The sequence below is a fragment of the Phodopus roborovskii genome, unplaced genomic scaffold (genome assembly GCF_943737965.1).
Source record: "Phodopus roborovskii unplaced genomic scaffold, PHOROB, whole genome shotgun sequence".
NCBI lineage: Eukaryota > Metazoa > Chordata > Mammalia > Rodentia > Cricetidae > Phodopus > Phodopus roborovskii.
In genome coordinates this window covers 5,837,025-5,863,464 of record NW_026126514.1, presented here as the reverse complement: position 1 = coordinate 5,863,464, position 26,440 = coordinate 5,837,025, and the positions used below count along the sequence as shown (strand labels likewise).

General features: G+C 42.2%; 2 protein-coding genes across 7 annotated transcripts in view; one reads left to right on the top strand and one right to left on the bottom strand.

Moving 5' to 3' along the window:
* Positions 1-10,919, top strand: part of Ralgapa1 (Ral GTPase activating protein catalytic subunit alpha 1) — a 199,380-nt gene extending 188,461 nt beyond the window's left edge. For 5 of the 6 annotated variants that reach the window (XM_051195870.1, XM_051195866.1, XM_051195869.1 and 2 more), the window contains 2 exons: positions 1,192-1,316; positions 9,539-10,919. In XM_051195870.1, the coding sequence (XP_051051827.1) occupies positions 1,192-1,316; positions 9,539-9,687 (274 nt within the window). In that variant the 3' untranslated portion in view covers positions 9,688-10,919. Of the gene's footprint in view, positions 1-1,191; positions 1,317-1,828; positions 1,860-9,538 lie in introns of all 6 variants that reach the window. The other variant, XM_051195867.1, reaches the window with a different exon arrangement.
* A 1,805-nt stretch (positions 10,920-12,724) lies between these two features.
* On the bottom strand, positions 12,725-14,462 carry Insm2 (INSM transcriptional repressor 2). The gene has a single exon (XM_051196061.1). It carries the CDS (start codon positions 14,250-14,252, stop codon positions 12,771-12,773), a length of 1,482 nt encoding a protein of 493 aa, XP_051052018.1. The 5' UTR covers positions 14,253-14,462; the 3' UTR covers positions 12,725-12,770.
* Positions 14,463-26,440: the final 11,978 nt, after the last annotated feature.

Genomic DNA, 26,440 nt, shown 5'->3' with positions numbered 1-26,440 from the left:
ATTGAACTATAATTTTTAAAAGAATAACAAATTTTAAGATGGAAATACTAAAATGGCTTTTAGGGAGAGAAAAATCAATTGAGAAAAAAAAAAAAAAACCCTTGGGTGAGTTTTCACACTCCCTATGTAAATGTCTTGTGTGCATTTTCATTGTCTTTGTTTAAATGTCCACATCACACACCGAGTACAGCAGGAGAACTTAAAACCTGAAGAAGAAACGTTAGGTGGTTTCTCAGTTCAGGAACTGTATGACACGAAGTCGGCATGTGCTTTTTCCTGATAATTGTCTGTTGCTGCCTGCTGCTCTACACTTTGACAGCCATTTCCATAGTTGCTTTCATGAACAACAGAAATATTCTCTCCCTTTCTTGTCCTTTCTATGCTAACAGCACAATCAGACCTGCTGAAACAGGAAGCCTGGAGTGGGGTTGTTCAAAAGCAACAACACTTCAAGGTACTGGTTGCTTGTCAATAATATCAGGGAATAATATGTGGTGAGAGCGAAGTACAGTCTCTCTCTGTCAGTGCCGGTGCCCTGTCCATGCTTTGTTGGACAGTAGTTAGGAGCCCCATGGACTCTTTGCAAATATCCCTGCTTCTTTCACTGTTGTAATTGATGGGGTATTTTTTACTGACACACAGATTCAGCTATGCATTTATCTTAACTGCATGGAGTTATTCGAGGATTATAACAACAGTAGTCTTCCATTCAAAATGAGAACAATAGTTGAGAAAATACAGAGATTTTAAAAATGAAGAAGATATGTAGGAATTTCACAATAAATCTTTACAAATAAAAAATTGAGAATTTGGGGCATAGTATTTTAAGCATTTTATTGAATTTAAGTATTTTATTGAATGACTTCTGAGAGTAAATCTGCAGATGAAAGTTGACTAACAAGAAGGGCCCAGACTGATCCAGCTAACAGTTGAATATTTTCTCAAACTGTTCTAATAATAAATCAGTATTATAATTATTCTATAGCAAATTCCTGTTAACTGTTATTTGTCATGGAGTCAAGAGAAATAAGCTGCCACTAAGAAGTACATTTTTATGCTTTAAAAGGGGGCACTTTTAGTCATGTGTAAGAACAAGGAACAGTTCACTAAGTGAGGATGCGCTGTTGCGGTCCTCTCATAAAATGTTCCTGCACACAGCATCTCAGTTCATCCTTAACAGAAGGGAATCAGCTATGAGGAGAGAGCACGGTACCTGCAAACAATTGTCCAGCACCATTTAGAACCAACAACATTTGAAGACTTTGCAGCACAAGTTTTCTCTCCAGCACCCTACCATCACTTACCTTCTGATGCAGGTAAGAGTAAAGGAAAATATTGGTTGTTTGTCGTGAGCTCAAAATGCAATACCCTTTTCTTCTAAATCTTGATTGCATAGAATTCTCATCATTGAAATATATTATTTATGACTATTTGAGTTCGGCATATACATCTGTTTTCTTTTATCTGACTGTGGTTCTTTTTAAAAGTCCAGTAATCTTCATAAAAGTACATGATCCACATCACAGTCACTGGCCATTGCATTTCATGAGATTCTGAAGCAGAGAGAGCTCTCTCAACTTGAGAGAATCAAATTTCACAAATATGGTGTCATCATCTATAACTTTATAAGTAAAGCTAACCCGGTCTAGATCTAGAAGCATTTAGTACAGCAAATTATATTATAATATTTGAAGATTTTAAGAGGGTACTGCATTAATACAATTAACTAATTTTAAAGAAATCAGAAAAAAATTACTCGTGGCCTTCCTATTCTGTAATATCTTGCACTCCTTATGATTGTTTCATTTATTTTATTTTCCCTCTTTAGATCATTAAGTATCAGTTCTGTTTATCTGAAGGTAAGACAAAGTGTCAACCAAAGCATCTTCTGTTCTTCTCCCATTTCCTTTTCCAGAACTAGCAAGCTCTGTGCTTGTAACTGAGACAGTAAGCAGACTTAACACTGCCCTGGTTCATACTAAACATTTCAAAAGTTGTCACTAAATTTTTTCCCAGAATTATACTAACTAACCCAGGTCTGCATGAAACACTAACATGGTTTGGGGATAAAGTAACTAATGATAGGACTCTTTGACTGAAACTTGTTATACCCTGTTATATTGACTTCTTTTGTTTGTTCATTTCTCAGCATGAAAAGTAGCTCTATTGAACTGACATCATGTGTCTTTGCATTCTTGCAATACATTCTGTTGTTACCAGATATCTGAACTCATCATTGACACTGCACTAGGCATCTGAAACCCAGCAATGAGTGTTGTGGTGGTGTCTAAGGGAAGCAGAAAGAGCATAATAGGAACTTGGCCATAATAAAGTACTTCTCATTCCCATTACATCAAATATATATCTTTATATCAGATAAATTTAAACATACAACAGTTTTTTAACCTAATCTATTTTTAATCTTTTTTATAGAATTATAATTCTCAATTGAGATTTTATTAATAAAATTAAAGCTTTCCTTCCAGTAATAATTAATTTGTCATCAGAAAAATAATTTTACCAAAGAACTTAAGCTTTTCAACTAAAAGGGAAAACATCATGTGAGGCTGAATCTTTTGAAAATAATATAAAAAGTGTAAGATTCACTTCCATAGATGAACACTATATAAAAGTGATTGGTTTGGCATTAAGATGAAAAGGTGAAAGGAAAGGTATCCAAGGTGAATTTGGGAACAGCAAAGTGAAAATCACTTTTGTATATAAGATGTAAGGCTGTATTAAAGTGATAGGAATAATACTGTTATCGCATGTCATCAACAAGCTCCATGATCAGGAAATACTGATAGACTGGGCTCCACACTGGGCTCACTGTCCACTTCTGCTTACAAATGCTGTTCCATTCCTGTTCCTATTCACCAGCTAGAATCTTTATTATTTGTCTTCTTAAAGTTCTTTTCACATTTTGTGTATTTTCCTGCACATTCAGCAGATAGACGCATAGAAGTAAGTTATAGCACAAGGTATTGTTTCAGTGGCCATCAAGGCTTCATTTTTAATATGCCAATGTTACTATGAGTTTATTCAACACGACACTTGATGTGATTGTTATCTAAATGGTAATTAAACTATGAATTTAAACATGTACCTAATATTGTGTTAGAATTTTTAAGTTAACTTTTTAAAATTGTTTCTGCCTTTAGGACCACTAGAGAGAGACATGCACTCTGGTTTTATTAAAGGTGTTCTACCGCTGAATGACATGTAGCAGTATTATTGAATACATTTGTTGCAGACTTTAATAGTTATGACAAATTTTTCTCAGAATGGTGCTTAGTTACAAAACATAGTAACTACCTGAAGAATAATTTTTTCTTCCATTTATTTCAAATCTTTGTTTTCCTGTCATATTTTACCTCTTACATAGAAAACAATCCTTTAAACTTTTAAGTCAAAATAGGAGACTTTGAAATCAGTATTTTGTAACAGTTTGGACCTGACTGCTCCTTTGCAAAACTGGCATGGTATGATGCTTATGGGATTGTTTTTGAGACAGAGTCTTACTGTATAGCCCAGGTTAGATTAACCTCTTCTGAGCACGAGGATTCTAGGCTCACACGAAGCTGTACACATGGCAAAATTCACCTTTTAGTTACAGAGGTGTTTGCCCCATTCAGGAAATGGGTTATTGCAATGAGAATCAACTTTAGATATCCTGTGTATATAAAACAATACTAATCAATGGTGGTATATGTGAACTATGTTTTTAAAAAGAACATGTCAGTAGGCAAATATATTCTTTGTAGCCAACTCTATAATATGCTTTATTTAGACTCAGTGGAATAGTATTAAGAACTATATTCATAGGGGGATGCAAAGATAGCCCAGTAGTAGAATGTATGTTTACCAGACTCAGAGCCCTGGCTGAGCTCATTCCCTAACTGGGGGGAGGGGAGGTAATATCTGTATTTATATAACTCGGTTCATCTAAAATTTCCTTTTTAACAGTAATTGGCTAATAGTGATGACATTTAAATCTAAAAAAATTTTTCATGTAACTTTATTTAAATAGATGTGAAAGATTTCAGTGTACCATAATTGATCCATAAATTTCATAACTGTGTTTTCTCAAAATGTACTGTCTGTGGCACTAGACTGATAACTGAAGGGAAATTATTTTTATCCCTAAGGTCATTGAGGGAAATACTGTGATGTCACACAGTGTTGATCTTCCATAACTACATTAAAATATTATTAAATTTTTCTTGTCCTTTATTTAAAAAAAGTTACAGGAAATTTTGTTTTACCTTTGTCAGGCATGAATGTGGAAAATATCAAAAGTTTTATATAATATATATTCATACATACATTCATATACACAGCCCATTTCTTCTAACTGTAAGTTTGAAAATAAAATTGTTCTTATTCTTAGCTGGGTTACAGTGATAGTTCAAAAATACTCATATTTTCCCTAATGTAATAAAAAATTACAAAATGCTGAGGAACAGAATCCTATTTTGCTGTTTACCATAAATACTAATTAGTTTGTCTTTCTCAATTTCAGCACTAAAAATATACCCATAATCCTAGTACTATGTATTTTTATTATATCAACCATAAGTATTGTATAGTATATCTGGAATTGCCTGTAAGTCTCTAATACTACCTTCTTTGGGTTTTTTTTTTTTTTAGCAGCTTAGCTATTCTTTAGCAATTAATGAATTGATTAATAACTTCATTCATTCCCATGCTACGTGTTATCATGTGTAGATAGGTTAGGATGTGTGACTATTGGGTCTTTCTAAATCTTTAAGGAGGATGTGTCATCAAAATTAGACATTGTTTTAGGTATTGTAAGCACAGTGTCCTTTAAATGTTATTTTAAACTTTCCTCCTAGACATTGAAATAATCTGAAAGAAAATGTTTTAGCTCTTTCAGAAGATACTTAAATATAAGAAAACTAAATATTAGTTATAAGTGCCAATATGAAAATCAGTTTCCTTCGATATATTAGCATAATCTGTAAATTTGTTTGATCGTTTTTTAAAAAAACAGATTACTCAAATTTGTGTGTCAATGGATTAGTCTGAACTTGTTAGACAGGCAGATGTGTTTTTTTCAATATCTTGAACTTGAAATTTTTATGCTATAAACCAGTGGATAAAACTAACTGAAATAGCATAATTTGTGGCAATAATTACTAGGTTCAGTTTTCATATAGAACACTCATTTGGATGTGAAACATTTTAATGAAAGTGATAAAGGAAAAATGGCGTATGAAGCACTGTGCCTACTGCAGGATGTGGACCCTTTCATTACATCTTCACAGCATACCTATGCAATTTTAAAAGGAGAAAGAAATGATACCAGGACCACCTCACAAGTGGTGAAACCAGCATTTTACCCTCACCTTCAGAGCTCATGGTCTCAACATCACAGTTGCCATTAGGTCTTTCAACCCCTTACCATTACTAGCAGTGAGAAAGGGAGAGGGTCAGGGTCAGGGAGAAAGAAAAGGACAGGGAGTGGGAGAGGGGGGCAGAGAGAGAGAGAGAGAGAGAGAGAGAGAGAGAGCTCAATATTCATCATTTACAATTCAGAGACTATTAGAAATGTGTGTTTGTAGGGGCTCTACTTTTCCATTGAAAACCCTTTAAAAAGAGTTTAGGGTTGCCAGGGAAGAAGTATATTTTGAAATTAGACTGATCTGGATTTAAAGTGTGTAGTCCTGACATTTATACACATGATATCAAGTCAATCTGTGCTATACCAGTTTTCTCATTTGTAAGGAGGAGAGAAAATACAAGAAACATGACCTGGTTTATTCAGGTCTACAGCAATAGTTGTGTGTGTGTGTGTGTGTGTGTGTGTGTGTGTGTGTGTGTGTGTGTGTTTAAAATGAAACCATTTGTTTGCCTGTATTTCTGTACATGTCATTTTGAATGTGTTACTTCCTTTATGACAGTTTGGGGCTATGTCTGTGTAATCTTAATCATTGACTCTGTAGACAACATTAAGTTTATTATATAATTGACCTTTCAGGTTGAATTTTATAGCACAGTCAACATAAAAGAAGATAGACCCCTTGATTTCCAAAAATTAAACCTAAATATATGTTATAGATATTCTCCCCATTTGGATGATTATATTTCATAGGTAATCATTTTATCCAAAAATTTCTAGTTTCAACCGTGCCTTCCAAATCCTCATCTGTTCTGATTCAAAGTCTCCTATTTGCTCTGTAATAGCTTTTTATGTTGCCATACTTACTTTGTACCTGTTACACACCAGGCTCTTTGCTACATAGTCCTTAATCTCCACAACTTGGCCAGGTAACTATTACTGTCTCCATTTCACAAATAAGAAATTTACTCCAGTTAGCTTGCCCAAGATGAAACAGTTAATAAAGCAAGAGATGGACCAGCAAAATGGCTCAGCAGGTAAGGTGAGCCATTACCACCAAGCCAGGAACCATGTGGTAGAGGGAGAGAGCTGACTCTCACAGACTGTCCTCAACCTACAGAGAGGCAGAGACAGAGAATAAACAAATAAGTGTAGATACATAGTTATTATAATAAAGCAAGAGTCCAGAAGTACCTAACCCCATTCTTTCTAACATAGTCACAATGTCTCTTGGTTCATCTAATTGAAGTTGCTTTCAAGGCTACAATTTTTAAAAGCTTTATTAGCCAATAACTTTAGGAAGTTTTTGTTGGTTTTGTTTTGGGGTGGGTAGGTGTGTATGTAGGTGTGTGTGTGTGTGTGTGTGTGTGTGTGTGTGCTTGGTTTGGGGGGTGGCTATGTTGTTATTGTTTATTTTGTGTTTGTTTTTTGGTTTTTCATGGCAGGGTTTTTCTGTATAAGAGCCCTACAACTCACTTTGTAGACCAGGCTGGCCTCGAACTCATAGAGATCCACCTACCTCTGCCTCCTGAGTACTGGGATTAAAGGAGTGTGCCACCACCACCCAGCAACTTTAGGAAGTTTTAAAGTTGTCAGCAGACAGTATAGACCAAACCAAAATAAATTTAAAAATCATTTATATTCCCCTTTAAAATGTCTATGGAGCCTCCCAGTTTATATCTGAGGTATCATCTCTAATGGTTTATTGTAATCAGCATGCAGTATAGCAGCTTGTACTGTCAGAATGTAGAGAGTCTGTGGAGCACTTTGATAGGGTTAGTACATGAATGTAGGAGCCACCCTGAAAGATACAGAAGTAATTCAGTCATATCTTCATGACTGGTATGGTATAAACCAATAATTAGGAAGACTAGGTTGGGACAGGAAATGGCAAGTGTGACTGTTTTCTTTACAAATCCACAACTGAGGCCTGCCTCTGGTGAGCTGCTGTGGAGTGGCTGTGCTGAGTGTATCTCACGTGTCAGTTGCAGAAGTATAAGCTTGAGACCTACACCAGCCCTGCCTCAGTTGATTTTAATTGCATGAAATGAAATGTAATCATTTTACTGTGGCTATAGCTACCTCGTTACACAGTACCTATCTAAAGTCTTTATGACTGCATTGTGAGGCAGTATAGAATGCATGGGAGAATTGCTGGTTTTGAAGAAAATATTTTCTAAATAAAGAAGTGGGATATGCACCCCAATGCCCAAAGATGGGCTTTCTTTACTATTGTTAAAAATAGTAATAAATAAATAAATAAATCAGTGATTCTCATTGTCAAACTGCCTTCAAGAGATCAGGAGTTTCAACCAATAAAAACAGTTGATGGAAACATTTTCGTTTTCCTCAAAGATTCTTCATTCTAGTACTGGGTTTGAGGGTTAAAAATTGAGTAGAAGAAATGCTCTTTTCTTAGATGCTAAAAGTAATTCTCTTCCTGCAACTTCTGTGGTGGTGTAAATATCACATATCTGCTCTATCCAAGATGGTGTGACTCTACACTTGAATATGGCTAGTGTAGCAAGGAATTTAAATTTTACATTTTAATTACATGAAATTTAAACAGTTGTAGCTATTACCTCATTACATTGTCTATCTAAAGATCTTAGGACTGAATTGTAAGACAATATCAGTGCAATGAACACATTAGACAGTAGATGTTTCTCTCACACTTTTTTCCTGTTCTCTTTTCCTATTTAACTTGTTTTGTTAGTTGGTAAGTATGGCATCTGAAGTGGCAGAGCATTGGCCATTGTGGAACATCACCACCCTAACTCATTGCATGCCAGTTGTGTTCATAATACAAACCTGATTGTTCTCCGTTGCTCGGGTAACGCCTGTAGCACCTGCACAGTCTCCCTCACGTCTGTCCTCTGTCTTCTCTTTTGTTCTCCACTCAGCTCCCTACTGCATTTCTTCCCTCACAGCAGAAAGGCATGCACTGCTAGATCTGTCCCTCCCAAACCCCCACTAGAGACACTGGCCCTCAGGGGAACAGCATCGGGAGGGAAGACCTTTCCTCACTTGCATGGGTGGCACCGGGAAGCTCAGATACTGCTCCTTGCAGTCCTTTTCCCCAAGTGGGAAACATTGTCCCCAAGTGACTAACATTCTCTGAGTATTTTAGTCTGCATCTATTATGAGCCATCTCAGATCACTGGGAAGAGTAAATTTGAAAATAAAATTTAAAAAAATACTTCCTGCTTAATTTTATAGACCAGTCTCATGTCGGTTAGAAGGAAATGTGGGAGAAGATACTTGGAGCAGGTAGTGCACAGGTTCCAGTGACAGCATAGTTCCCTTTAGCAATGCATATCTGTCCCTATGTATATTTGTACCATTTGGCCTTGAAAAGTACTTTGAAGAATTCTTTAGGGATACCTAAAGAAACATCAATAAGATACCTCAATAAGATCTGTACTTACTGAGCATTTTTTGTTTCTCCACTACACATATGTATACCTTTGAGTTAGGCAGGAGTTTCATTACATAGAAACACTAGCAGAATGATTCCCAAAGTGTCAGGGTGGCTCTGGAAGAACCACCCTCCAGATGACACAGGATTTTCCTGTTTGAATTTGTTTTGCCTATTTTTCTGTGTCTACTAATTCTATTGCTAAGTGTAAACACTTAAGCTAATGAACACAAAGGCATTACTTATATCTAACGACATTTTCTGAGGTTGGTTTGTCTTTCCTGGCTGGCTTTCAAATGAAAATTCCTATCTTTTTTCCCCTCTGTCTCTGGAATTCGGCTGCTCCTTCTTTACATACTTACATACCCAGCACAGAGTGAAGATGCTCTTTGGCTGCTCAGTGCAGCTAGCCGATCTTCCTCCCCACTTCCCACGTCCTGCCCTGCATGCTGGTTGTGCTTGGGATCTATGGGCTTTCAGACCCAAAGGTTGTATTTCCCATTGCATTTTCCAGGCTGCTGGCTCTGGACACGATGATTGGTGCTTTCTTTAATATGACATGAGCCACCAGACCACAGAGTTTCAAGTACATTAGTAAGCTTTGGGGACTAGCAAGCCTTAGGACTGCTTTTTTGTTTTTGTTTTTTTAAACTTCTGAAGTCCTTGAAGAGGGTTGGGATCCTGCTCCAGATAGCAGCGGAAAGGTCGTAGCTGCCTGAGAGACTGGAGAATACTAACATGGTCACTCTCTCCTACAGGATCCTACCCAGAGAGTCTGCTCAGTGACGCTCCCACAGCAGCCCAGGTAGATGGGGCTGATCTGGCCTCTCCAATGTCTCCTCGAACTAGCAAAAGCCGCATGTCCATGAAGCTGCGTCGGTCCTCTGGCTCAGCCAATAAATCCTAAGGAGACAAGCAGCCCAGCAGTGATCAGCAGTAGCCACCCTGGCACAAACGTAGTGTTAACTCTTTCTGGCCTCATGTTTGCCATAACATTCATGTTCCTTCCTGTACACTTATTTGAGAAAACACTGGACTTAAAATAATTTGCAACTTACTGTTTTAAATATGGACTATTTATTTAGTTCAGTTTTTTTCCCACACTCCACGCTGCCGTATTTTGAGGGGATCGAGTTTTACTCCATACTCTTCACCTTTCTAGATAATCATGTCTAAGTAGTGCTACCTTCAAATTCATGATTAATGCTGAGTCAAAATGTAATTGGACAGATAGTCTTATGTTATTTATTGTGCCTCATTACAACTTCATAATTCAATAAATACATAGTTTTTACAAATGTAACCTTTTTTTGTAGTGCTGGGAAGCCAGCATCCCAAGCATGCTAGGCAAGAACACTGTCCTTATAGCCCAGCCCTACAAATGTAAATTAATAAAGCATTTGTAAAGCTAGAGCAAACGCTGCTCATGTGTTCGTTACATAGGATGTGTGCAGACTGTTTATGTTACAAACAGAAACACTCTAGTGGTCATGCAGCAGCTCAGATTCCAACGGAAATTACATTCATTGACTTTTTCTTCCCAGTGTCTCATTTCTCGACAGTGCAAATGACGACACAACACACTGAATAACTAGGAAAATCACCGCTGAACGTTGATCTCTGTTTAGCTCCCAAACAACTCTGTTCTGCTTTTTTAGGTGGTATCACTGTTAAATACTATTTCTGTTTTGAAGCTGCAGTTTTATTATTGACCAGTTTATCCTGGTGTGTCTGTGTGCTTTCTAAAGTACCAAAAAGAAGGTGGTGGACAGAAGTTTGGGAGACTTTTCTCATAGAAATGTTTTGCTCCAATTATGTGTATTGTTTAAAAAGCAAGGGAACATGACCCAGGAGTCTAAGTTAAATCTAATATTTTAGTACTAAACTTGCTGCAGGTCAGGTTGGTATGCATCCCACCTCCAGAAGTATTTCCTGTAGTAAATAAGCTGCCCCCTTTTGTTTAACATGGGCATCTCCTAAGGAAATATAGCATGATTGATACCAACTGCATGTGTAAATACATCATCCTGACAAACCACAGAATATAAATTATGTATCATTCATGTAGTGTCTACAGATTTGTAATGGGACAAAAAGATGACATGGTATTTAATAAAACAAAATAAAATATTCTTCACATGTCTGTCGGTGATTGTATTCTATTTAATATATTTTCAGACTTAAAGGCAGCAGGGCTGTGTAATTGGGAGATGTAACATACCCCCTATGGTAGCTTGAAAAAATAATCATGAAAAAATAAACATCAATGCCATTTTCAGAAATAGCCTAGTATGCCTCTCAGAGGCCCCCACTGTCAGTTGGAGCGCAGAAAGTCTTCCACTTCCTAAATCTGACCAGAAACTTGACCAAAATCAATGTACCTATCTCAGGACATTTGACTTTTTAAATTTTCAGTGTTTTTAATACACTTTCTAGAGTAAAACTTTCCTCCAAATTTTTTGTGCTTTTTTAAATTAATGCTCACAAATAAAACAATCAAATGAGCAAAGAGATCTTGTACAGATATATTTAAAACAGTGTAGAGATTTTCCCACGGCCAACAGGAAGAATTTTTCAAAGAATATCAAACTTAACTCCTTACATATTTCTGTTGGACTGATAACAGGTGACAAGATGGATAGAAAATGCTGATTTGAAATAGTGAAACTAACTAGCACCATTTATATGATTTAAGTAGACTTAAACAAAAAGAAAAGACAAAAGAAAGAAAAAAAACCAGAATCCATATTCTTTCTCCACGGAGCTGCAGTCTGCAGCTAGCCTTCAGATGAGGTATTCCCATTACATTTCAGCACTATTCTATTCATTTGCAAGATATAGTATTTCCTCTCTTTGTGTTCTGTCAAAATAAGTCCCTAAGATCTAAAGTTGGTTACTGGTGTTGGGAAGGTAAGTGCCTTGAAAATACACTGAGTTCAACCACTTCTTAAAACAATAAAACAGGCACAGTCTACATACTTTTATTTGGTGGAAGCAGCTTACAAATCTATTGTCAGACAGTGCTCGGCCAGTGTCCCAGACTCTGGCTATTGATACAGAATATACATTGAATATTATTTACAAAAAAATTCAAACATTGCTCCTGAAAAGAAAATATAGAATATTCAGTGAATTAACATTCAGTACCATGGTGGATTACTGGTATGAACACCTTCCTTTTAAGTTGAATAGTTTACAATGCAGCAGATTTACAGCATAATCGTTACATAATTTGAATGGAATCTTTCAAATGAATGATTATAGTATTTAAAAAAGGTTATATAAAGAAAAAATTTAGCTCCTTCTGGATGCAGCACATAAAATAGGTAAAGAATTCAGAGGGCACACCAACTCCTTCCCATTAAGCAGCACCTTCCCCACCTCCAAAACCTAATTGAAAAGGAGAAACTAATACATTCAATTGAGGAAAGAAAGTTCCAGGGATATTATCACACCAGACACCTGTCCATCTACAAGGGTCTCAGCCTCCCTTCCCTGCAGGTTTGGCATTAATCACATAACTTGATTCACAGAATATACAAGTCAAGAAATCTGACCCTATTGAGACAGAGACGATGTTTAAGTGCCTGTGGTGGCAAGAGAAGAAAACGTTGGTGAATACCACATTAGGTAGAACCTTGTGTACACACTGAGACTTGCACGCGTTCACTGCGACTTTCCATAGGAACTACAAACCATACAGGATTCATTGGGGTCTCCAGCGTTTTAAGGGATGGAATTTTTTATTTTAGTGGGGAAATGAGGACATAAAGCTGTTAGCTTTGACCAAGAGTTTTATGACATACATACCTGCTCTAGGGAGGGGGTTTTACATCTCGCTGCCTTCTCCCAGGGTGGATCATGACTGGGAGAGTTTTAAGAGGAAAAGCATGGGAAGGAAAGGAAATTGCAAGATGAAGAAAGCCCCACAGGAGAACCATATTGTTTTCTCCACGCCATTCTCGAAATCTTGCCAGGCCTATCAGTCCCTCAGCAGCCAGGCCGCAGTGGCATCTGCAGCAGCAGCACTTGCCGGCTTTCTGAGGGGTGACACTTATTGATGTGCCGGGTCAAGCCCGGGGAGCTAAAAAAAGTGGATGGACAGTACTTGCATGAGAAGATCTGCTGAGTGCTACCGTCGGATGCCCCTCCTGGCCCTGCTTCTGAAGGAGCTCCGATCAGGGCGGGCAGTAGCAGCTCCTCGCGGACAGCATGCCATAGCCGGTGCTTCTCTCGGATATCCGCAGACGGAAAGTGAGCCCCGCAAAGCGGGCATGCAAAGGCCAGTGGGGCTGTGCGCTCCGAACTGAACCCCGGGGCTGGTGCACGGGCCGGGCCCGCCTCGTGGGTGCCTAGGTGCTTTCGCAGATAGGCTTGGCGACGGAACTTTTTGTGGCAATACGGGCACATGAAGACCTCGGATGTCGCCCCCGCGCTGGCACCGCCTGGCCCAAGACCTTGGCGCCCTAGCATCACCTCGGGGTAGGGTGCCTGAGGTCGTGCTGCCTCCGGGTGCACCAGCGCCTGCAGGCCTGTGCAAGCGGCGCTGTCCCGGTGCTGACCGTCCCCGGAGCTGTCCCGGGCCTGCAGGTGCTGATCGTCGGTCCGGGGCAAGCGGCCGTTCTCTTTACCCGCCGCCAGGGAAGGGTCCGAAGGGGCCAACGGAGCGGAAGGAGGTTTACTCGCTGCGCAGGAGGGCGCGGGACGTGGCTTGTGCCATCGGCGATGGGAGGCGAGGTTCGCGGGGCAGCTGAAGACCTTATCGCACTCGGGACAGCGGTACTCGACGCGCACGATGCGGGAGCAGCGGTGCTGAGCCAGCGCGAAGGGGTCCGCGTACTGCTGTTTGCACAGCTGGCAGATGAACTCCCCCAGCGGCGTGCGGACGCCTCCCAGAGTCCGCGCCGGCGCCCCGGGCTCCTCCTCCTTGATCTTTAGACCGAGTACCGGGGACGTGGTCACCTCGTCTGCGAAGCTCAGCCTCCTCACCGCCTTAGGCTTCCTGATGGCCGCGGGTGCTGATGCGCAGCCCAGGGCGCCCTTACCGCGGCGTTGGAGGCTGTGCGGGGCGAGCGCAGGTGCGGGGACGGAGCCGGGGACGGCGACCCGAGGCGGCCCCAATTGCTCCCCCGAGGTTGCGGCCGCGGGCGCCGTGGAGCAGAAGGCGGTGGCGCTGGGGAAGGACTCGGCGGAGACTGGCGAGCGCAGGCAGCGCTCCAGGAACGCGCGGCGCAGCTCGGAGCCCGCCGGCCTCGCGGGGCTGGGTCCCGGGCCGTCTCCGCCACCCGCGCCCCACTCAGCACCGTCCCGCGCGGGCGCGAGGCAGGCGAACCCCGACAGCCCCTGGTCGGGCTCCTCTGGGGAGGGCGGTGCAGCGAGGGGAGCCGGTGGGGGGAAAAGCGGTTCGGCCGGGCGCGAGCGGTAGGAGCTGCCCGAGCGCTTGGTTCGCTTCACCAGGAAGCCCCTCGGCATGGTGGGTCGGGTGCGCGTGCGAGCCCCGGAGCTAGGCTGGCTGGGCCGGGCCGGGCATGCGGCCACCGGTTTTATAGCTGAGACGCCGGGCCGGGCCGGGCCGGGCCCCTCGAGCTGCGCCGGCCAATCAGGAGTGGGAGCGGGTCCCGGGGCGGGGCCTCTGCTGGGTCCGGCACCCCGACCGCGACGCGGGAAGACGAGCGGACGCGAGGGGCTTGGAGCGCCTTGTCCAACCTCCAAGGACCGCGCGCTGGGGAGCCGGGCGTCACCAGCCCGCCACGCGCGGGGAGCAGCCCGAGCCCGGGCCTGGGCGTCGGGCTGAAAGGCTCGGCCGCCTCGGGAGGACAGTGGAGAAACGGCTGCCGCGACAGAGCGGGAGTCAGTGCGGGAACGGGTTAACGTCCTCAGCCAGTGCTGAGCTGATGAGAAGCAGCGAGCTAACTGCAGGGCGGCTCAATCCGCCGCCCTGTGCCTACACTTGACGGCGGGAGCACGTCTGCCATCCAATATCGATCCGGACTGCGCGCGTCTGTGATACTATGAGAATTCATCTGGGGAGAAGGGCTCTCGGCGCCGCAGATCGTGCGTGCTGGCAAACCTCTGGTGCTCAGGACGCTGCACGGTTCGGGCACCGAGCTCTTGGCTGATAAGTGCCTCCTCCCCTGGGGGAAGAGGAGTGGGGAGAGGAAGGGATCTAATTTTCGGCTGTCCTCACACGAAGTGGTTTCTCTGTTCACACTTTACACTTAAGCTACCCAGAGACATGACTTAAAGCCTAACTGGCCTGTTTAGCATGGAGGAGATTGAGTGAGAAATGGTGGCAGAATCAGCATCACAAATGCCTCTCTGGACATGACAAGAGACACTACAAAAGATGTGTGGTAGACCAAGCTCAGCAGATTGTCGTCTGGGCCTTCTGCCACCAGCCCAGCACTTCGTTGTCGCTGCTAAGAACCAGAAGAGAGTTGAAAGTTTGTAGTACTAAGTGAACAGGGAAATAATTAGCCAGTATTCGGCAGAGGTACCGTGCCAGCCTTTATAACAAAAACCAGTGCAATGTGAGAATGGGAAGGAGAAAGGACTGTGCTCAATACTCCTCGCTAAACAGAACTGGAGGCAGGGTTAAAATGGAATGTGGGCTGAATCCAATCATCATTGAAGTAATTTTACATGGAGGACACTATTTAAGGAAAGAGACAAAAATGTCTATTTTTCTCTGATTATGCATCAGATTATGCTTAAGTGCATACACGCACTCGGACACACACACACACACACACACACACACACACACACACACACACACACACACACAAAACCTATGGAAGAATAAAACCCATACACTGGGAGGAAACATTGACAAAATGTTGCTGTAATGTCCATCTACTTAGTAAAAATTAAGAGTTTTTAGATCTTTTAAGTAGCCTGCAAAAAGTATATACAACTCTGGTGATCAGAAGAAAAATAAAGAATACAACTCTGAAAAGTTAGGGTTAAATGTAGCAGCTTTCCCTAGGACACCCTGAACATCAACTGGAAGCTTGTATAGTTACTAAATATTCTCTGCATCCCTCACACAAAGGTGACAATTCTGGCATGTAGACCTTCCAAATGGAAAGCACTTCTAAGAGTTGAAAAACAGACTTAAAAAGTTGGCACAAGAGCCAGGTGGTGGTGGTGAATGCCATTGATCCCAGAACTCACAGAGGCAGGCAGATCTCTTTGAGTTCAAGACTAACCTGGTCTACATATCCAGTTCCAGGACAGCCAGGGCTACCTAGCTGAGAAACCCTGTCTCCAAAAAAAAAAAAAAAAAAAAAAAAGAAAGAAAGAAAAAAGAAAAAAAAAAAAGAAAGAGGAAAAGAAAAAAGAAAGAAAGAGGAAAAAAAAGTTGCCAAAAGAAAGGATGCCTCCCACTTGGGTAAAAACCAAGAGGCTTCTTTAAAACACCAGCAATCCTTTAAACATGTAGGACCTTCCTCTGCTCCATCATACTCTGACAAAAACTCATATTGCTGAATCATCTCTCAAGATTTAATTGTCTAGTTGTGGATTAAATTTGGCTTAAATTCAGAAGTTTTGAAGGAAAAAGGACACGACTACTCAGGGGAATGGAGGGGAGGAGGGCGAAAGAGAGCTTGAGCCAAATGTAATCCTCAGGGGAATGGGGGGGGAGGGGGCGAAAGAGGGCTTGAACCAAATGTTTTCCTCAGCTTGACACAAGGCAGAGTCACCTGGAAAGCGGGAACCTCATTTTTGGAGTTGCCTACATCTACATTATATGGGCCTGTGGACATATCTATGGGGTATTTCTTGATTAATGACAGATATAAGAGGGCCCGGGCTGCCCTCCCTAGAAACAGCCTGAGCTGTTTAAGAGAACAAGCTGAGCAAACCAGAGGTATGAAGCCAGTAAGCAGCATTCCTCTGTGTCCCTGTTTCAGTTTCCTCCAGGCCCCTGCTTCCCTTCATGATGGTCTGTAAACTGTAGGATGAAATAAACCCTTTGGTCTCTTTAAGTTTCTTTTAGGCCATGGTATTTATCAAATCAAAGGAAAGCAAATTAAGACACCCCATTTATGTGCATGGAAATGTCATCATAAACCCATTTTTTTTTGTACAAACTATACCATCATCACAGCAAAATAACTCAAAATATTTTGAAAGAAAGAAGATTCTTCTTGCTCCAAAATCATAGTGTATATGAGACAGGCTCAGTGACTGGTCTACTTTTCAATCCCTTGACTATCTGGAGGCTTGTTAGGAACAGCTGTATTTCTTCTGTTTCCTGCCCTGTGACTTCTGCCTACAAATGTTCCTGTAAGAACTAACATCAGCCATCGCTATTAGAGGCCACGGATGGCAAGGACTTGGAAGTCAAACACTGAGATGTTGGGAGATGTCATTCTGTAAATATGTTTCGTTAATGAGTAAAGCACTGTTGGCAAATTAGGAAGGCAGAATAGGCGGGACTAGGAGACAAGGAGGATTCTGGGAGATGTAGTAGAGAGGAGTCAAGATGTAGGCCCTGAGAGAAGTAAGATGTCTGGATCCTTTCTCCGGTAAGATAAGACGACGTGGAAACACTTAAATTGATAAAAATGGGTTAATACTTAAGACAGTGCTAGCCAATTAGAAACACTAGTAACAGGCCAACAGCTTTATATCTAATACAGCGTCTCTGTGTTATTTGGGGCTGATGCAGCTGTGGGACCAGGCTGCTGAGCAAGTGCTCGTAACAGTGAACTACTGATATTTTCCCCTAACCTTAATCCCGTCTAAATGTCCTCATTTTTTAGCAAATGGCACCTACACCAAAACTAAAATTCATTTGGCTCGTTACCCATTAGCAATTCTTATCATTTCTGCCTTCAAACCATTTGCTGACTCTGAATCCTTCTCAGTTCCCCAATATTACATCCTGCCTTGGTGTGACTGCAGACTGCATTGAGGACAGGATCGCCCCTCCCAGTCTGAGCCTTGGTATAGGTAAGAACACTCTAGTGGTTGACAGCTTTGCCTTCTAATCTTCAGCTTGAACCCCAATATCCCTTTCTGGGTTTTTATTTGTGCTACACCTGAGTTCAGGGATGAAAGGCATGCACTACCACAGCCCGGCCACCACTCAAATCTTTATTTTGGAAAGATGAGGTTAAGCGCTGTGTTGGAGCAGAGCTGTGCAGCTGAGGAGATGATGTGGAGAAACTGAGAGCAGATAAACTGTGAGGCAAGTAGGACAAGCCAGGAAATACTATAGTACATGATAAAAGATAATGTGGGCCTAGTCATTAAAATGCTGACTCTATTTAAATAATTGGTTGAAAACCATGTAATTATACTTATCTGAGTGTTCTCCCCATGCTAAGCAGTAAAATAGATGCACATTTGAAAAACTTGAGAGGGAGAGAATGTACCACTTGACCTTTGCTTGGCTGTGAAAGACTGGCTGCCTTTTGAAATCGGGATTCATTTCAAGAACTATAAGTAATAAAATAGCAAGCCTGAACTCGAAAGAAAGGGTTTCCAGTGGTGTAAGATGTCATCTAGGAGAGGAATTTTGTTTCCAATGTTCAGGATGCCTGCTGAGTCATCTCACCCAGCATCACACTGCAGGCCTCAGTCTTCCCTTCCACGACAGCTCGCACACTTACTGTGCCCAGTGTACAGCATTCCCACATCACAGATCCTTAAAGACCCTGTCAGCCATGTGAAAAGAAAGCTCCAAATGTTGTTAGAGATTCTCCTGTCTTTCTGTAGAGCAGAAGGGGGATGGGATGTGGGTATCGGTGTGGGATGCATGGGAGGATGGGAGGGAGAGGGAATTAGGATTGATATATAAAATAAGGTTGTTTCTAATATAAATAAAAAAAGGAAAAAATACCCCCTCCTTCCTTCCAGTCTCAAGGGAATAAATACTTTCTGAAATGTAGTCACTGCACATGAAAAAAAAAAAATGCAGGTTTGAGTCCTAGCACTGCCACTTACTGGAAAATTTAAAATGTGTTTTTCCTTGGCTGTCAATTAGGCCTTGCAATGTGTAGAATATAAAATTCGAATTAAAGGAGATAAACTAGAAGCCTCTGCAGTGTTGGCTCATGGTCACACTTGTCTTGAGAATACAAGTCTCCATACTTGGTGGTGTAAATTCACAAGGGTGGAGAGGAGACAATCCAGTCCACTCCTTGTTATACGAATAAAAAATATGTGCAGTCATTCCAAACAAGCATCTTGAATACCTTGGACCCCCTGGCTGCAGGAGTAAGGCCCTGTCAGTCTTCATTTGCATAAGTATATTAGATTTAATATCCAATTCATATGCCTGAAAAGAATATGCATTTTAGGTAAGTGTATCTATGTGCCCATCCCGCATGGCAAGTAACAGATATTTCTCTTCGTTGTCTCTCAGTTTCTACCGCATAGAATCTTGAGACTCACAATTTCCAGATTCATACTAAATAAAGCCACACCTGTTTAGCTAACTGGACCTTTCACCACCATCAACTCTCATTATCTGCAGGATGGTTTTCTGCCATAAAGTGTGTTGGCTGGTTGGCTCATTTGGGAGACATGTCAGCTTTCTTTTGGTCGTTGTCTCTAAGGTGTCTATATCTTCATTTTTAACCTTACTTTATCACTATGTCTTCAGTGAGTCCTACTAATAACAGCCCCTATTCTTTCAGCGAATGATGGTTTTAATGTAACTGAACTTTCAGTACCTCCTCTGTTCCTAATTGCTATTATATTTGGGATGCGATCTGCCATTTCTCAAAAGGCTTTGCATTTGCTCAGTGGCATTTGCTTTGTTCTCCTCTTTTCTTCCTTGCTAGATTGGTATCTGGATCTTACCCAGACACTGCCTCTTAACCAGTGTAACACCTTCACTTATGTTCCTTTCTTGTTTTTAAAACTAGATAACACTTTAATCAAGCAAAATTCTTCTTTGATATTAAAAGGACATTTGACCACCTGAACTCCACCTACACCTTCCTGACTCAAGCTACGGTGGCTGTGTGCCTTAGCACTCCACTTTCAAAGTGCACAATGTGGGCTGGAGAGATGGCTCAGTGGACCCAACTTGCAGAGGACCCAAGTTCTGTTCCCAGCACCACATCAGAGGGCTCACAGCTGCCTAGAACTAACTCCAGTAGAGCCAATACCTATGGCTCTCCAAGGGCCGCTGCACTCATGTGCACACAGACACATAATTTAAAGAGAATCTTTAAAGCAAGAAAAGCAAGGTCCCTCTCAACTTGCACCTCAAATTCAAGGTCAACCTTGGACTAGAGGAGACCATGTGTCAAAACCCACAGGTTTAATTTATTGTTATATATTTACATACATGTACATACATAGATTTAGCAGTGGCAAAATATATCAGTTGTATATCTGAAAGATTTTTATTTTTAGCAATCAGCCATTATATGTATTTGTTGCATGCATGTCTTGTGGTCAAAAGACAATTAATGGGAATCGGCTCTCTCCCTCCACTATGCAGATCCCTGGGATTAAGCACAATTACTGAGTCAACACACTGGCCCCAAAATGCCTTATTTTATCTATTAGAGAAATTTAACTTAAGATTTGTTGTATTTTTTAATTATAAACATGTGTGTATGTCTGGGGTGGGAGTTATATACGTATGAGTCAGGTGCCCATGGAGGCCAGATCAGGGAGTTGGGATTACATGCAGTTCCTAGGTGCTGGAAATAAAATGGGGCCTCTACAAGAGCATCCTTCTGGGTATTTGCACTAGCACAATGATAATACCATTGCACTGTTTCTTATTTTCCATTTGTACCAGAGAAAAGGCAAGTGTTGATAGCTGCTGCTCTTTTGAAAGAAATGTGCCTTTATCCCAGCTGTTTTTAATATTGGGTGAGAGGGAAATCGGGGTTCTTCTGTGACCTTTAAAAATTCTGTTAAAATATTTAAAACTTCCAACTGTCACTTATAAACACAAGAAAATGAAAGCTTATACACTGAGAACTGGAGAGTTTTATTTCACTGTCAAAATCAAGATTTGAGAGGTTGAGTAGATAAATGACTGTGGTGATATTTTGTTTATGATCTAACAAATAAAGCTTGCCTGAAGATCAAAGTACAAAGCTAGCCACACTAGTTAGCCATAGTGGCCAGTCAGTGGTGGCACACACCTTTAACCCAGCACTTGGGAGACAGAGGCAGATGGATCTCTGTCAGTTCAAGTCTTCCCTGGGGTACACAAAATTGATCCAGTCCAAATGAGAAACAGCTCACACAGAACCTGGAATGATATGCCTTTATTCCCAGCACTATGGTGGAGACACGCATATGGCTGGACAGAGAGAGGAATATAAGGAGGGAGGAGATAGGAGCTCAGGGAAGTGTGAGGCAGCGCTCTGAGGACAGGATTGAACCTTTGGTCTAAGGATTCAGTAGAGGTAAGAGGTCTCTCTTGTGGCTGGCTCTTCACTTCTCTGGTCCTTCAGCTTTCACTCCCTGATAGATGACTCAGTTTTTATTATTAAAGACCAATTAGAACTCAAGCAACAAATGGCTCCATGGTTTAAGTGCTAGACTGGAGTACAGATCCCCAGAACCCACCTCAATGCCTGGCAGCCTTCTTGGCCTTCCCCATGATTCCAGCCCATATTCCAAAGCAAGCTGGCTGGCAAGAGCAGATATACCAGAAAGTTCTGGGTTTGCTGAGTGATCCTGGGTGGCTCCTGACTGCAACCTCAGGCCTCCACAAGCATGTACACCTGCACACGGGTGCCCACACACATGCAGCCACAACACACACTTGCAAACCACATTTACTTCTACACGCATGAAAATGAAAGCAACAGTAGTGTGAACAGCACTTTGACCTTTAAGTAGTGTTTGCCACTCCACATCTTTCCTGGGTCAGGGTGACTGGTCCCACTCCTCGGCTTCTGCTGTTTGATGGCTTTTTGTTTTTGTTTTGTTTTTCAGTGATGTAAAACATTTCGATATGTGGAGTTTTTCTTTCTTTGGGGATATATTCATGGTTTCCGTCGCAGCCTTTTTGCTCATTGGTGGTGGTAGCCTTCACCAAGTTTCTCTGAAGCATTTATAGGCACAGCGGCTGTACCAACCAACGCCCCGCAGTCAGTCTGCTGCTGCCACAAGCATGTTCCATTCAGAGACTGTTGCAGCGCAGCTCTTGTTTGCCGTGGTGCCTTCAGCTCCGCTGGCCACTTCCTTCTCTTCAGCTCTGTCTACTTTTGCAAAATGCCATGTGGGTGACATGGAAAGATCACAACGATAAAGCCTCGCCATCCGTGAGCAAGTAATAGATGCAGGCCTGCTTGGGATTCACAAGGTCCTGTCTCATAACAAACAAGATCCCCACAGTTTGACTCTGTGAATCATCCAGCACATTCTCTTTAATTGTTTGTGCTCATGTGATTTCTATTTGCTTATTCAGCCACTTGTAGTCACAGTGGAGTTCAGTTCAGCATTCAGTAAAACAGAACAAATAGCATAGGCCATCTTCAGGACAGTCACAGAGGCCCATTCAATGGCAACCCAACAGGTGCTGCTGGCTGTCCCACGTCTTGCTGTTGGTGTGATCTGTCTGTCTGTCTAAACCAGCAGTGTTGCTTTTTTTTTTTTTTTTTTTTTTGGCAAGCCTTCATGTTGTCTGTAGGGGTCATCAAAGCTGGTCTTTTATGTGCTTTGTATTTTTCATTTGATGATTGTGTGTGTGTGTGTGTGTGTGTGTGTGTGTGTGTGTGTGTGTGTACTCATACATGTATCACACATGCCACAGTGTGCATGAGAAAGTCAGAGGAAAACTTGGGGGAGTCAGATCTCTCCTTCTGTCATGTAGAGTCTGGGGATGGAACTCAGGTCTTCAGGCTTGGCAGCTACTAAGTCTCTGCACTGGCCCTGGTCTCTTATGTCATTAAACAAACTCAAGGTGGGGTTGTAGTTTGGTGGTAGAGCACTCACCTTGAATGCAAGATACCTTAGGTCCGATCGCCAGGACTGCCTAAAAATAAAAATGTAAACCTACTCTTCATTACTATTGTATTGTCTTTTTAAAATTCTAAACTCCATTTATATTTATTTCTTTACTTATGTGTGTTCTGTGTGTATGTGTGAGTGTATATCTGTGGAGGGGCACATACTGCATGCATGTGGAAGTCAGAGGACAACTTTGTAGAGTCCATTCATTCCATCCACGTCTACACGTGTTCCAGGAATCGAATTCGGTGGTCAGGCTTGAAAGGTAAGCCCCTTCAGCAGCTGAGCAACTACTTCCTATTTTATTATCTTATATTCTTAAGCTATTAAACCCAATTTCTGAAGTCCTTATGGTTCTTTGGGTGATTGCTTCTTTGATGGAGTTGGTTTCTTTGTTTATGTGACCAACCTCGTAGGGAAAGGATTGTTTCTACAGTGATTTTAGGCCCAGGATAAATGTATCACACTTCAGAGAGGATCTGAATTTGCTTCTGCTGGATACTGCAAGCCAGAACAATTTAACCGGAGCTCAAGGTTCAAGACTCAGAGAAAGGCAATTTGAATAAACCAATAAATACTGAAAGGCTTGGATCCCAGCATCTTGTGGAGGGAGATCTTCTCAGATCTCTTTTAGGTAGGTCTGAGTTTCTGTTTCTATCTATCTTGTCAGGCACACATATTGAGACAGGTCTTCATCAGGGAAGAGCAGCCTGAGTACTCTGCTTGTCGTTATTTCTTCACTTTGGCCTAGTAACTTCACACTGTCTTTGCAGATTTTTTAATGCTTTAAGAATGTTAATGGGGTGGGGCTGGAGAGATGGCTCAGCGGTTAAGAGCACTGGCTGTTCTTCAAGAGGACCTGAGTTCAATTCCCAACACCAACATGGCAGCTCACAGCTGTTTGTAACTACAGCTCCAGGAGATCCAACATCCTCATCCAGACATGAAAACACACAAAATACCAATGCACATTAAGTAAAATCTTTAAAAAAGAAGAAGAATGTTGTAAGGGCTGGAGAGATGACTCAGCAGCTAAGAACACTTGCCACTTGTCCAAAGGGCTCTAGTTCAGGTCCCAGTACCTATGACAGGCAGGTCACAGCCACCTCTAACTCTGGCTACAGAGGATCCTATACACATATATGACATATATACTCATGTATACACACATACACATAAATAAAAATATAGTGTTTTTTTCCAAACCTTTTATTGAAAATAATTCTCATACAATACATTCTGATCATGTTTTTCCCACCCCCAATTCCTCCCGGGCCCTCCCATCTCTCTACCCACACAACTTTATGTTCCTCCTCTTTCAAATTAAAAAAAAAAAAACAACAACAACAAAACAAGAAACATCAGGGAAATGATAATTAAAATAAATAAGCTAAAGACAATGACAAAAAAAAAAATGCCCAAACAAAACAAACAAGATGAAAGTCTACAAAAAAACACCACTGAGTTCCTTTTGTATTGACCAACTCCTCCTGGTATTTGGGCCTGCCCTGAGGTGTGCCCACTGAGATCTGATTTCTTTCTATTTGTCATTTATATATAGGAAAACTATTGATTTTTTGTGTGTTAATTTTGTATCCTGTTACTTTGTTGAAAGTGTTTATCAGCTGTAGAAGCTTCCTGGTGGAGTTTTTAGGGTCTTTTGTATATAAAGTCTTATATATGTAAAGATGCTTTGACTTTTCTTTACTATTTTTATCCTCTTGATCATCTTCAGTTGTCTTATTGCTCTAGCTAAGACTTCGGGTACTAGATTGAATAGGTATGGAGAGTCAACACTCTTGTCTTGTTCCTGAATTTAGTGGACATGCTTTGAGTTTTTTTCCACTTAGGCTTGATGTTGGCCGTGGTGTTCCTGCAAGTTATCTTTAATATATTGGAGTATGTCCTTTGTCTCTAGTCTCCCTAGGACTTTATCATGAGAGGATGTTGGGTGTCAGAGGCCTCTTCTGCATCTTAAGGAGATGATCACGTGGTTTTACCTTTCAGCCTCTTTATGTGGTGGGCTATATTTATTGATTTTGTATGTTAAACCACCTCTGACCCTCTGGAATGAAGCCTGCTTGATCATGGTAGCTGATCTTTTTTTATGTGTTCTTGGATTTGGTTTGCAAGTATTTTATTAGTAATTTTTTGCATCTACCCCCAGCCAGGCTGATGCTGAGCTGAGTGGCCTCTGCTGTCCATAGAGCCATAGTGGCATCCAGACCTGGGCTGCTGCTGGGGGCCATGTCTGGGTCCATATCGATGTCCATGGCCCGTGTCACCACCAAAGGCCACACAGATGCCCATGCTCTGGTCCACCACCTGAAGCCATGTTGGGGACCAGGAGTCATGCTGATCTGAGGATTCAGCATGTCTATGGGGTCAAGGTGCTGCTGAGAGCCCTACGGAAGCCAGGGTCTGTGTCCATGTCAGTAGCTCCAGTTACCACAAAGGCTATGTAGATACCTGAGGTATGGGCCAACACCAAATGGGTGCCTGAGAGTAATGCTACCACTGGGACCATACAGATTGGGGTGAGCTGCACTGCCATCCAGGGCTATGATGTTGTCTGGGTCTGTGGCCATACTGCAGCCAGGCTCTGGGCTGATGTCCATGGCTCCTGGTACCATTGAGGACCATGCAGATGCACAAGGTCTGGGCCTCCACTTGGGCCCACACTATTGAGGGCCATCTTTTGGCCAGGGCAATGCTGACTGGAGTGGCCAGCATAGCCACCCAGGGCCTTGGTGACATCTGGGCCCCAGAGACTACTGAGGACCATGTCTAGGTCTGTGGCCCTGCCACAGCCAGAGTCCTGCTGCCAGCCATGAATCCTGTTGCCATCAAGGGCTGTGGGACTTCTCAGGGTCTGAACCACCTCCTGGGGCCATGTTGAAGTCTGGGACCACACTACTGCTGAGCCCCTGCCGATCTGAGAGGCCTGTGCTGCCACCCAGGGCCATGGTAACATCCCACCCAATTTGCTGCTGATGGCAATGTCTGGGTTTGTGGTCCTGCTGCAGCTGGGATCTGTGTTGGTGTCTTTTTCTCATGTTACTACAGAGGCCATGTGTTGAAATATAAGGGCCTTGATGAGCTGGCCCAGCCCCTCACTGGCCCAGGAATAAGGGACCCCCATGGCCATGGTTTGGGAAATCTGGCCCCACGTTGGCTCCCCACACTTGGGAAAGCTGGGCCCACCCCTCACCATAGGCATGGGAGAGCTGGCTTTGCAGCTCATGTGAGGGGAGTGGCCCCAGCAACTGACCAACCCAGGCACATATCCAGGGCTTTGAGTTGCCACTCCCCAACATCTACCTCATCTATGACCTGCTGGAGAATGAAGGGACTGGTCCTGCAGAACCATAGCCAAAGGATCTCCATGACTGAGGGCAATCACAGGATATCCATGTGGACTTCCAGTGAGGGTCCAGTGTTGATGATGAACGTTTGCAAGTAAAGTTGTTTGCACAAAGGGGTATATGGCATGATACACAATACCTACTAATGCTACTAAGACAAATGAAGAGACCATGGAGAGGTGGAAAATATGGAGGAGGGGAGTGCTGTTTTGTTTGTTTTTTAATTGATACTGATATTTTTAATTTTCAATTTTATCTTTTAAATCTTATTTTTATTATTTCTTTCTTAGTTTTCTGGAGGGGGCACTACAAGGGTGAGGGGCAGATATGGAGAGGCTGGGAAATGAGTAG